Genomic DNA, 13,279 nt, shown 5'->3' with positions numbered 1-13,279 from the left:
GTTGCGAGTAGTTTTCGGCGGAGCCGGAACCTTGCCGTCGACGGACGCCTTCTCGCGATGCGTCTCGACAGATAATGTTTTAGTGGTAGTGCCCTTTGTACTCGACGGCCCAGTCGCTAGGCACGCATTTGGCTGCGGGGAGGGCTGCCGACCCTTACGGTCGGCAGAGACAGCCAGCTGTGGCAGCGTCCCCATTGGCGCAGAGGTCTTCTTCGACTTACTCGAAGAATGGCCGTGGGTTGTGCGTTTAGTGGCATGTTTTTGTCAGTCAGTGTTGCCGGGGTGTACATCCCCAAAAGCAGGGCCAGAGCCGTGCCTGTCGGGGCCAGGGACAGACGCCACGGAGCGAGAACGCTCCGATGGGTGGGGGGTCAAAAACCTCTGTTACGGAGGTCGAGTTATCACTATTACCCTCGTCGAACTGGGCGGCCGCGGGCCAGGAATCAGCATTCGACATCCCGTAGGCTGCCCACCTTTTAACCCTGCGTTCCTTCAAAGTTTTTGTGCAAAGGAGCTTGCAGGCCGCGCAACCAGCCTTGTCGTGTTCGAGGGGTAAGCAGCGGTTACATCGCTTGTGCTTGTCCTTCCATGGGAATTTGCCTTGACAGACTGGGCAAAATCTAAAAGGAGTCCTCTCCATAGCGCAGGACGTAACAAGTGATAACGACCGGAAAGGAAAGGGGGAAGAAAGGGAAAGGCATGCTAGGAAAAACAGAACTGTCCACCTGACCCCACTCTCCCTACTGTGTAGGCTGGCGAGGCCGGGCCACATGGTCGGCAGCGCAGATAGGATCACCGTCCGCCGAAAACCACCGCCGTTGTAGATCAGGTCTTGGTGGTTGTGGAATGGCCGTCGCACGAGGGCTGGAAGTGATGACAGTGAACAATAATTAACAAAAACAACAAAATTGGTCGAGTAATGGCAATGTCTCTTACGAGCTCCGCTTAAAGCAACCAGTATTCTGGGCGGAAAAAAATAATCTGAGGGACCTCGATGCGCGAGGGATTTTGGGTACACTACACGTCACTATAGGGATAGTGTTACAGACACGCCTATGTCGACGTCTCCTTTCAAAAAAAAAGAAGCAATACTCTGCGGTGACCACTGGATGTCAGACTAGATGCACAGCATGTGATTCTAAGCAGATTAACAAACATCAGAAATCGGATTACTGTACCCAGTCACCGCTTTCAGTTCCTTTAAAGGATACAACCCAACATCATCTGCACTAGCGCATTTTACTTCAGGCGAGGTAAGGGGAGCTGGGGGCTCAACACCTTCCTCCTTACACTGGTTAAGGATCCACTCCTCGGTTGGCAGATCTTCCCTTTCTTCTTGGTACATCTTCCAGAGCTCTAGGCGCGAATTGTTTCTCCAATTTCTTCCCAGTGTACACAGCATGCAAGTATGTGATCATGTGTTGCAGTACTGCTTTTGACAGTGATTCCCTTGGGGCCAAGGAATGAACATCTCATCTGCTGTGCCTTTCACCCATTCTGCACTATACGGTTTGAGCTTGGGCATGTGCTTTGGCAGTGTCTTACGTAAATGCATCAGAGGAGTGTCTCGCATTGTGAAGAGTCTCGATTGACTGTCAATACTTACCAGATTTTATAAAATACCTTCACCACTTTTCAATACCTTTAAAATAACAAATATGAGCACGCTCCAACAATCGCAGCTGAAGCCTCTACTTTTCAGTGATCTCGGTCTATCTCTGGATTTGTACCAACAACTTCCCCTAAAGCTCCTTAACTTAGTTTCAATTCCTTCACAACTTTTGTCATTTTTCAACACCTTTATTCAACACATACTACACAAACTACTCGACTTTCCACATGACCTAAAAATACCCTGTGATCACCATTTTTTCTCCTCGCCCCTATTCAAATATCCTGTCACAGGACTTAACTTGTCTCCTTAGGTCAACCTCTTCACACGTAGCCTATTGACCCCCACTGGAGTGTGTGACTACTTCTTCTGGAGCTCTCTGAGCCAGGCCTCTGGGTGCTTCTATCTCGATCTTCACACACTATTTCCCGTTACTTTAAATAATCACAACCCTGTTCCCCCAATTTGCCATTCCCCACAGTCTACTCAACATTCATTCGTTAATTGACTCAAGGCCCTCGGTATCGTCTCCTCCTCCAATCGACCACTTTCGCCTTCTGTCCACAGAGCGCCCGAGGGGGAAACCAGGCAGAGGTTTCATCAAAGAGACACCCTGTTATGTTAGGTAATTCATACAGCGTCAAAGCCCTAAGGCGTCCAGGCGCTATCCCTACAGAGACATTCAAAATAGTCCAAAAATAGTCTTGAGTTCCTATCCTACACAAAAAGCCTGGTTTTCAGGCTTTTCCTGAACAACAGGTGGTTTTCCTCCTTTCACATGCACTCAGGCAATTCATTCCATGGCCGCCCTGCCAAGACCTGGAAGGAGCATCCTCTTCGTATGCGATCAATTTTCAGAAGAGGAGCTTTTCCTGAGGGCAGATTCCTCGTGGGTCGATGTACTATCAGCCTGTCCTTAAGGTATTGAGGGGCAATTCCCAGAATACATTTATGGGCCAGAGTCAGAATCTTAATGGCAACTTTGACTGCCGCCGGCGGCTAGTGTAGCTTTCCTGGCAGCAAATATTGTGTCTTTCCGTGTCAGTTTAAAAACAATACAGAGAGGTGCATTCTGGGTCTTTTGTAGGGTTTCTATAGATTTTTTACTGCCCAACGTCTGGGTTCTTCTAGCAAGATTTCTATTTGCCCGCCCCCCACAGGAACCCCTGCGATCTTTGGGCTAGATGGCAGAGGATGTCTGATCGTCGCAAATACTGGAGCTAACTGATCGATGGGTCTAGAACCATCCTCTTCTACCACATGAACTTGGGGGCCTTGGCGGATAGCGTGTCATGCAGTGGATGGGATGCACAATAACTACACCAAATAATCAAACCAACTCAGGAAGATGGCAAAGTCGTTTTACTGTTTTATCATCAATTGTTTAAAACAGGGAGTTACAACGGACGTCTCACAGCATTTTCTCGAAGCATTTCATAAAAATAAATAATCACTTCTATAGTAAAAATGTGTCATACGCGACGTCATACTACGTGGCAAATAAGCGAAACCTACGGGGGGTGTGGTTGGCTTAAGGGGAACATCCAAGTATACTTTCTATAAGGGGTTGGGTTGTGATTGGGTCTCTACAGTGAAGTGACAACTCATGCCCACTGCTAGCGCTAGTCATCTTCAACAGTTATTAGATACACAGTACATCATTGGCTCTCAAACTATAAGGCACTTTGTCATATGGCCCTCAACAATTGGTTGGCACGCTCGTGCCCTTTTGGAACAGTCGGCTCACTAGCAGGAATCTAAGATGCAAACTACCAAAAGTTGGCACCTTTCTCATGCGAACACACATACATACTCACACCCACAACACCCCCCCCACCCACACCCTCAGCACTTCTTTCACTTCCGTGATAGGGAACCGGTGCTGCAGGGTCCTTTTCTTTTTTTTAAACTGAAGGCTGTGGGGATGTCCCCCGCAACCCCCGCTCACTATACCATGAAGTATAGTGAGCAGGGCGATGCGGAGGACAGCACCGCAGCCCCTGTTTTTTTTTTAGAATGCTACCACCAAAGGTTCAAACTTTTGGTGTTCGAACCTTTGGTGGTAGCATTTTTATAACTTTTGGTCATTGCAACCATTTTTTTGGGGGAAAATCTTCCTATACCCACTAGCAGCACGCAAGCTCATACCACAGGTGTCAGAAGGTAGACTCTACTGTGCCTCCCCGCCCAATTATCCCAGTATCTCTCATTACCCATGCCTTCTGCCATGAAGATTGTCTTTGAACTTGGCCTTGCAAAGTATCCTTGCTTGTGAGAATATAAGGGAGTGAGCACATACTATACTTCAGGAACTGCATGCCCAACTTCTATTTCCATCCTTTGTTCACTTCACAGGAGAGTGCAATTCGGCCCATTCTGCAACATTTAATTTTCTTAAATGAATAAAACTTGGCACCCATGGTGTTCTTTCTTTGCACCTTAACAAGGGATGATTCAGCGTCTCACGTTCACTGTCTTCAAGTATAACCAGTCCTTGGCTGCTTCAGCCTGGACTCCAAGCCAAACAGCCCTTCTCGATCCTTCCATGCTCTTGGCTAATTCTCTGCTGCGACACAGCTTTCAGGGCTTCTCTTCAAGGGTTTAAACTTACTAAAGATGTGACACCGATGTCCAGGGTCTATATAATGGCTGCTCCGTCTGCAGTCTATTTACTATGTATAGCTAGCTTCTATGATCACTTAGTCTACTTGCGTTACTGCATCTGTAGTTATTGAACTGTTTGCATTGTCTGCAGTGCTCTTCACGCATGCAATCTTTGTCTCGCATATGAAAGTTTACTCAATTCTTTACATCGTCATCAGTTTCTATAAGGTCCATGCATTCTTTTCTTCAGCCAGTCTTCCAAGTGCGCCACGCTCGTCTCTTGTGACGTCACAAACTTCACTTTCTCTCATTTTCATATTCCTTCGGGGGATCTCCTACATGAGATTGTCATCTCTTTGGGAATACATCAATTGAGCTTTCTTAGTGGATACCTTTTCTCAAAGATTCTCTGTGGAATAGCCATAATAGCTAGTGTCAGGCATGGCACGATTTCCGGTTTACAGCATATAGGTGGGAGGGCGGGCGGTACTTCCTGCAAAGGCATTTGGCTGCTCCTCTACACAAACGTGCCAATTTTTACCAGGACATCCTTTCCACTCAAATAAAAACCTATTCCCAAGTAGCCCAAATATGCTGTTGGCTCAAAAGGCAGTCACTTAAAAGCTGCATTAGCCATTTGAACATGCTTTCAATAAAGATAAAACCGTAACCTTTAGAAGAAAACTCAAAACCCATTAATTATAGCCAGGGATCGCCCTACATTCAGCTACAAAACACATCAGCATTATTTGGTATGCAGCACTCCATTATATACAGTGCACCAGGTATGAATTTCTGGTACAATTATTTCACATCTTATATTGGGAATTTGAGAGTAAAAAGGATTTTTTATGAAGCAAAAAGTTGAAAATCTCATTCCCGACTGGTGCTTTTTAGCCAAGTAAAATAATTTAATACAATCAACTTAATCCAAACATTTGTTGTAGCTAGAAATTACTGTAAATGAAAAGAAGAAATATCATATGCATCTTTATTTTAAAAAAGCACTTTGGCAGAGGTCCACTGTTTAAGACGTGGCTCATGCTACCGGTATGCACACATCATCTGAGCAGTGTAGGTGGCAAAAGGTTAGACTGGTTACTTTTACTCCCTATTTTTTCTCTGTTGCGAGTATTGGCTTGATTTTAGGATGTACAATCGGCAGAATTGCTGCTTAATTGGTGCCCTGGCTATAGAATTCTCCCAGTTGTTTAAGCTACGGCTTCATGAACTGCGTAAATCCTGTACCACCATTTATGATGGTCCCATGAATTGATGGCAAATTAGCCATGAAGTTACCTGTGGCCAGGATGGTGTCATCATCTCCCTGGGTGAAGATCACAATTCGTGGCTTGTTGGTATTGACCTTAGGCAAGGCCTGCGTCTTCCGAGCAATCTCTTTAATGTCCTCTGTCTGAATGAAATAAACCACAGAGAATGTGTGTTAGAGGAAACAAGAGAGACCACATGCTATTAGAAAGCAAAGTAAGATAGCAGGCAACAAAAAATGAAATCCTTCAACACGAGTGCTAGTATAAGGCCCAAATCCAAGTGCATTGCAAACCAAAGACCTTTACAAGGTTTTAGCCAGGATTCAAATTTCGCATGCCCAAATCAGAAAGACGCTCCATGACCCACATACCGGGGGAGGGCAGGGAACGTATTTACAGAAGTTTCTTTTCTGGCACCAGGGACAGGAGTCACACAGAATTTCCCAGTTATCTTACAGCCTGTCCCTGAGATGAGATGCAACTGACAAGGCATTCCCCTAATATTACGCTGGTTGTTCTTGCACAACTAACTGCCAAGTCTAAGATATAGCATGTAAATCATGTGCCCAAAGTTGGTTACAGTCCAAATGCTCAAAGCTGTGCAATTTAATGGGTGGTGGGGTGAGGGGGCACTAGCTGGTGTCCGGAAGGATAGTCTCACATCACTCAAGCTATACAGGACTTTGTTCTCTCTTGGGGAACGCTTTTCATGCTCAGCAATAGTGTCCTGGTTGCAGTAGGCTTTGTTCAGCCAGCTGGTCACCTCAAATAGGCCCTTGGGAGGGTTACGCAGAAGAGCTTTCCCTCTTCCTTAGAGCTCCTGACTTCAACTCTCTGGTAATAGACTTTGGGCTAGACAGTATTGCCAATCCGGTTCCAGTGCATCCTTCAATAGTGTTTCAAAGATAAATCAACTAAGGAGGTAGGAAGCGCCACACCCGCTGCCCGCCCTAACCACTCACATTATATAGGCAACCACCCACACCCATTATGCAGGCAAAATGCTACAACACACTGTCCCAAAGCAAGCCTGTCTGTGATCATGGCTGTTCATGTCATACCCACAGTGCCTGGTCTACATGAAGTTGACAGGGAACACAGGTTTGGGTGCCCTAGCAACAACCAAGATGGTGAGACCCTTCGGATCTGAAGTTTTCCTCTGAGCTACTTTAACTCCACTCCCTTTCTCAGTCTGCCTACATCAAACATTTTACAGTAATCAGCAACCTGGTGCGGGGCCATTTCCTTGACAGGAATGTCTTCAAAGCACAGGGGTCATCTAAGGAAAGGTTCAACCCTGCTCGGGACAGTTAGGGAGATTTATCATTGTTATGCTTCATCCTCTCTCCTAGTGAGACCCCCAGCATGTTTTGCTAGACTTCTGGACCTTTTTACACTCATTCATTCTTATGGGCTCTGTCTTTTGGAAATCTATTCTCTGTATTTTTCATGTTCTATGGAGTCTACTTTCCTCCATATCTCTTTAAGGCATCTGTATTTTACTATTGCAGCACATAACTCCTTATGGGCAGTGCTGCTGAGAACTTTGTGAGATTCATTTCTGTATCCTAGAGTAACTACAGTTCTTAAGGAGAGATACTTTGTATCTTTCTTAAAGCTTTATATTCGGAGAGATTGGCGCACACACAATCTTATGTGGAGTACCAAGGGGATATAGAGTATACCCCTTCTTTCTGCTCCCGTGACTTTTTAGTCACAGACAACCTAAGTATGGCTGGTGGCAGTGGACGTGTACAACCAACTGTTGTGTGATTTTCTACTGCAGGCTATGTTCATAACCCCGGTAGTAGACAATAGGGTCACCCAAGTACCAACTTGGTTGCTCCTTTCTTTTTTTGCCATTTCTAGCATTAATCTTTGTTAGCCCCCTTCTTCTGCCATTCTGGGAGGGGGAGGTCTGTGTGTTTGTTTTGCTGTTGGTGGGAACCCTTGGGTTGCCCCCCCACCACCTAGACTCTAGTGTGTTTAGGAAGGCAGGGAGAGTTTTTCACTCCCCTGCTCTTTGTCTGCCGGAGTGCCTGAATGGAACCAACTCCCACTGGGGGTCTGGCTGTCCTGATTGGACAGCCACCGCCCATTTATGTAAACTGCTGAGATTGCAGAGGAGTGTGTGCTGAAACCGAATAAAAGGTGAGGTTCCCGAGGTGAAGTGCAAGTTGACCACTGGATGCTGAAGTAACCGAAGAAGACGACCGGAGATGCCTGCAGACCCTTTGCAACACCGTGAACTGACTCCATTTTCTGTGGGACAGAGCAACTTCGAAGAGGATGACTCCTTCCCTTTGACTGGTGGGAACAACCAGTCCCAAGACAAACGTTTCTCATAGCTATCTCCTGAAGTCCTGTGACTTTCCAGAGCTGCGGACCCCAATACCAGGAGCCCTCCAACCCAAATGAAGTGCATCGTTGTGGAAAGGCCTAATCCGTCCAAGTCTTCACTGAGCTCCAGGTGAACCTCGAGAGACACAATACGACCTGTCCAGGGCCCCTGCGCAGAGAGCAGGACTTCAGGACCCAAAGAAGATTAACCGGGCGAATCACTTCCTTTGTTGGTGCGCAGAAAAAGCACCAAAACCGCAGTGCGACCAGAGAAGTTTCCGAAATCCGTGCAAGAGGTCCTCCCTCGAGACTGCTGAGAGATCCCATCCATTTGTTAGGGAGAATTCTCAAAAATGTGCCAATTCCCTTGACCTTAGAAACCCCCAGCAACTTTGCTGGATTTTGAGGACTTGATTTTCTTACTTGGAGAGAGTGCAAGCCTTTTTCCCACTCATGTATTTTGATGTGTCTTACTCTTGGCATTAGGTAACCCACCTATTGGCATATGTCTATTACGCAAGTTGGTAGAGTGATTGAGCAGCCAGACCTATCTCAAGAGGGCTATATGTGTGAGTTGTAGCATTGAGAACCACACATGCAAGTATCCAAATAACACTTCGACTCAAGGTATGCTAGTAAAATGATTATTTAACGTCAGTTTTAAATAGGCTTCCTTTAAAAAGGACATTGTGCAACAATCCAAATACACTTCATAACACGTTCCCAGAATCAAGATAAGCAAGTAGATATTCGTTGGAGACGCTTCATACACACTTCCTACACCCAGGGGTAAATTCAATTACTAGGACAGTATTTTTATTTATATATCACTTTTGTGCTTGGTAAAATTGTGAGGGTGTGAAAAAGGTAGGGTTAATGGAAGGAAAAAGGTTAACAGGTTCTCAGAGCATGTGAGCACTTTTACAATCCCCCAATGAAGTCTAGATAAAAACCTTGCCCAGCAATACTAGATAAGCAATCAATGTATCTTGAGGGACAGTTAGAATCAAGTCAATGGGACAGACTAGTCTGCAGGGAGCCAGGACAGCCAGTCAATTTGAACAATGTTTATGGAAGTGAGGCACTTCTTAGATAGCACAAAAGTCTTGCACAGAGTTAGAGAGTTTGTTGTAGAAAATCACTGTTGGGCCACAAACTGTTACACTTGTGAAAGGTTAGAGCTAGAATAACTAGAAGGGCAGCTACTGCAAATCTCAACAGAGACAGGCAAGCTACAGACAGAGGCAAGCACCCCTTAGTTAGAATAGTACCTTAGGTTAGAAGTAGTATCGAGCTGGCTTCTTTCCTGGTTGCAGACTTGAAGATCCTGTATTCCTGGGCCTCAGTCGTGGGGACAAGAGGGAGGATGTCAGAGGACTCCTGCACAGCAGAGTGGAGGTCAGCGGCAGCTTTGGGCTCTTTTCAGCTCAGCTGCACTTTGCAGTTTCAGCTACCAGAAAATAGCACCACCGCGGACCTTGGACACTTGATGGACTTTCTTTGCTGCTTGAGACCAGCACTCTGGTGAGGTGACTCGAACTTGGTCGTTCCTGCTTCGGGAGGGTCCTCAAGATCTTCCTGGAGATCTGGTCCAGCTTAAAGACGATGCACAAGACTACCGATTTCTCAACCCCTGGCGCTCGGTTCCAGCAGCAGCAAAGTACAGCCAGTTGGGGAAGGTCCTCCAGCAAAGTTCGTTTTGTGGTTAGTTGGTCCCACTAACCCAAGGGAAGAAGTTGTCCTCTCCAGATCTTCTCTAGTCAATTTGGAAAAGCAGTTTCAGCAGAGCAGCAGGGCTTCACCAGGCAATTTAACGGTCCAGGAGGATGCAGCAAGCTTCCCTTCATGATTCCTTCGTCGGATGTGTCCACTGGTAGACTGTCTTCAGCTCAAGAAGCCTCGCCTTTTATGCAGGTTTCTCCCATTCATGCACAGTGTAGCTGTCACTCACAGCAGGATGGCTATCCTGCAAGGTCAGTTAGCCAGCCAATCACAACTTCCAAAGGACAGGGAGTTTTGGGGACCTCCCTCGCTTCCTGCCCTGCCAGACACACTGGAGCCAGAGGCGGGCTTCAGCACTGAAGCCTGCCAAAGGCAAAAGGAACAAAAGGGTTAAACCTGGTTTGGCGTGGAGAGTAAAACCCAATACTGACCTCACAAGCAAGAAATGGTGAATAAAGAAGACAAAAGCCATTTTGACAAAATGGTCACCCATGGGTTCTACACTGCAGCTGAGGATTCAGCCTGCAGTAGAAAAGCACAATGGTAGGAAAATTAAACCACTGCTACCAGCCATTGAAAGTAGTGAGGGTAACACAGAATGTTACATGAGTAAGTAGAAAAAGGGGCTACTAAGTAACCCCCCAGCACTCCACATAAGATGGTGTGTGCTCTATCTACAGAGAGAAAAGGTAAGTAAAGTCAATTTCACTTTACTATTCTTGGGAACAGTAGTTCTCACAAGAAAAGGTATTTAAACCTAGGCTTTCTCTGGGACACTGCACTGAAAGTGCTGTATGTCACCATACAAAAAAATAGATGCCTATGAAGTTTGTCAGACTCCTAAAACAAAAAAAAAAAAAAACAGAATCCAAATCAGATCTAAAATGCATGAGAGTGAGAAAAAGATCTTGCTTACTCCAGGATGAAAATTAAAAGTCCTAAAGTCCAGCCAAAGAGCTGGGGGTCTCTAAGGTTGAATGGAATTGGCACAGAAATTAGAATTCTCCTCAACAACGCCCATATTTTTACTCAATCCCTGGCTAGCTTGCATATTGACAATATGTGGAGTTCAAATCCTAGCTACTTCATCCAGAGTTCGGGTGGCATAGCTTGAAAGATGTCAATCTAACTTACTGCCCATCGGGATAACTTCCCCATGGCTTACTTAGCTGCTGTCCAGGAAGCTCAGGGAGTGAAATGCTATCATGCAATTCACACTACCTGCTGTCCATCGGGTGTGCACCTTTACTCCAGGCCATCCAGCCCATTGCTAGGGCATTCATCTTGAATATATGGACACCCTAAGCTATGGCAAAAGACAGAGTGGGTGAGTACAGCTGGACGTGGGTTCATCTCAGTATATAGCCCAACAGAATCGATGTAGTCCAAGTTTTAGGGCAACTGTTAGGAGGATGATGATGAACCACTGCCTGGAAGCCTAACCCATTTGTTGGGAACATCCTAAAGCATTCAAGTCACTATATCCAATAAAGGAGGACACACCTCAAAGTTCTGCATGCACATTATAATAATGTATTTCTTAAATAGCGCTACACAACCACAGGTCTGAGTGCTGAAATAAGAGTTTATCCCACAGAGTGGTACGCATTTTATCGACCTCAGAAGGATGAAAGGCTGAGTCAACCCTGCCATGATTCGAACCTGCCACAGTAGGCTGTGCACAGATATCAGGACAAGCGCTTAACTCACTGTGCTACCTGATTGGCTGAATTAAATATGTGAAATTAACTAAATATGTGACTACCCTCTAAGCACAGGATACAACCTTGCAGAAAATTAAGGAGAACACTCCTCAAAGCCCCAAAAGAACTTTATTGTTGCAAGTTCCCTTTTACCAAATTGCATGTCTGTCTGCTGAAAGCATTACAAAGAATAACAAATTCGACTTACCTCAAAGCCCTGTTCTCGACCAAAAGTCGCTGCTTCCTGCAAGGGAAGATGAGACGCATTAGAAGTTATACAAAATGGCATCCGATAACGCCACAAGTTGAACCACCATTCCAGAAAATTCCTACAGACCATCACACTACACATCAGGCCCACTTAGGGAAATTGAATTAAAAAAATGAGGGACAGCTTGAACAACTTAGTACAGAATGGGGCCTCTAAAGGCACAGACAATTCATGATCCTGAGACAAGGTAAAGGGCTGCAAGGGAGCATAAACATGGGATGCAAAGGGCCCAGGACTCGTGCCATTACAAATCCATCTGCCAACTAGCAATATACAATACCAGATGTTTTTGACCTTGCAGGGGGTGCCTCCCCCTTATAGGAGGAAGCGCCACAATTTTGTCTACCTGGTGTTGCTCAATAATGTTACACAAATCAGACGTTCATTTTCACTGGGATGGCACCACAATGTACAATTGGTTTAACGTGAGAAACATGTGTTCAACCAACGCATATGAATGCATTGTTTATTTCTTTACTCCAGAATATCTGGATTGTTTCTCCGAGCTTGGTGATGGAGTGAGTCTGACTGACAGTTGGACTATAGGGTTTCTTTTTTTAATTTGTATTTATATTTTATTGTGCTTTGGTTTAATACAAATCCTTTTAGAACTAAACAGACACAAAATAAGCAGTAAAATACAATCACACTAACACTTAATTAAATCCTAATTCATAAACAGTTCAAATATTAATATAAATGCAATGTAAACAAAATTATTAGCCAACCTGGACTGCTTACCGAATGCAAGCTGGCTAAAATGACCACATTCATCCAACCATATAGTCCGGTGAAACTGGAGTGAAAAACATGACAACCCAGGAAGTTGAAACCAGTTCATTGGAAATTATGGAGGAATTTACAGCAGCCTTTCCATGTATTGGAAGTAAACTGTTTTCCCAAGTACTTTTGAGCTCACTACCCCTTTGTCTTCATTTATTTATTTTATTTATTGCATTTGTTACACACCAAGATCCTTAGGTATCACGGCGAGGTTACAGACAGCTTAAAAATACATACATTGAATAGGCCAATATGGCACAGTTACAGAAGAGCAGGGTAAAGATCAAGATTATTTACAATAGTGACATACAGATTCAGAAATATTTACAGGTAGTATGCTGGTGGTCATTATTGGTCTAGGTTAAATAACCGAGTTTTTAACCGTTTTTGGAAACCCACAAAAGTTTCCTCTTTTTTGATGGTGAGCAGTAGAGAGTTCCAGTGTTTGGGGGCTAGATATTAGAAGCTACCACCACCTGCTATGGTATTTGTTTTTAGCGGGGCATTGCTAAGAGTGAATGGTTATTGGATCTTAGGGATCTAGTGATTTCTTTTTTAGCAACAGCATGGTTCAGGTAGATGGCAGCATTTTTATGGAGGCATTTGAATGTGATACAAAGAGTTTTGAATATGACTGGCTTTGATGGGCAGCCAGTGGTGGTCTCCTAGTTTTGAAGATATAGTCAGACTTTCTTATTCTGAGGGCGGCTCGTAGGACTTTGTATTATATAAGTTGTAATTTGTTGATGTTCGAGATGGATGTACCAAGTAATAGTACATTACAGTAGTCAAGACTTGATAAAATCAAAGCCCTGGGTAGGGTAATGCAGTTGGTTGGGGTCAGGAATTGGCGACTTAGGGCGATACGTTTAGCGGTATAGGAGGTAGAGGACGCTAATGTGTTTGGTCATTGAGAGATTAGCGACCAGGTAGACTCCTAGAGTTTTTACATGTTTCAGTACCGGTATCATAG

At 44.9% G+C, this 13,279-nt stretch overlaps 1 protein-coding gene and 1 long non-coding RNA gene across 3 annotated transcripts in view; one reads left to right on the top strand and one right to left on the bottom strand.

Moving 5' to 3' along the window:
- Positions 1-13,279, bottom strand: part of ADK (adenosine kinase) — a 1,244,147-nt gene that overhangs the window by 224,308 nt on the left and 1,006,560 nt on the right. For both annotated transcript variants that reach the window (XM_069610963.1, XM_069610964.1), the window contains exons 8-9: positions 11,461-11,496; positions 5,516-5,630 (exon numbers count right to left, since the gene is read on the bottom strand). In XM_069610963.1, the coding sequence (XP_069467064.1) occupies positions 5,516-5,630; positions 11,461-11,496 (151 nt within the window). The remainder of the gene's footprint in view (positions 1-5,515; positions 5,631-11,460; positions 11,497-13,279) is intronic.
- The window catches only part of LOC138472673 (uncharacterized), a 223,299-nt gene that overhangs the window by 93,558 nt on the left and 116,462 nt on the right, over positions 1-13,279 (top strand). The window lies entirely within an intron of this gene.

This window comes from Ambystoma mexicanum, chromosome 8 (assembly GCF_040938575.1).
Source record: "Ambystoma mexicanum isolate Mex_15411 chromosome 8, UKY_AmexF1_1, whole genome shotgun sequence".
NCBI classification, from domain to species: domain Eukaryota; kingdom Metazoa; phylum Chordata; class Amphibia; order Caudata; family Ambystomatidae; genus Ambystoma; species Ambystoma mexicanum.
The sequence above is the reverse complement of the archived record's forward strand: the minus strand, read 5'-3'. Positions and strand labels throughout refer to the sequence as shown.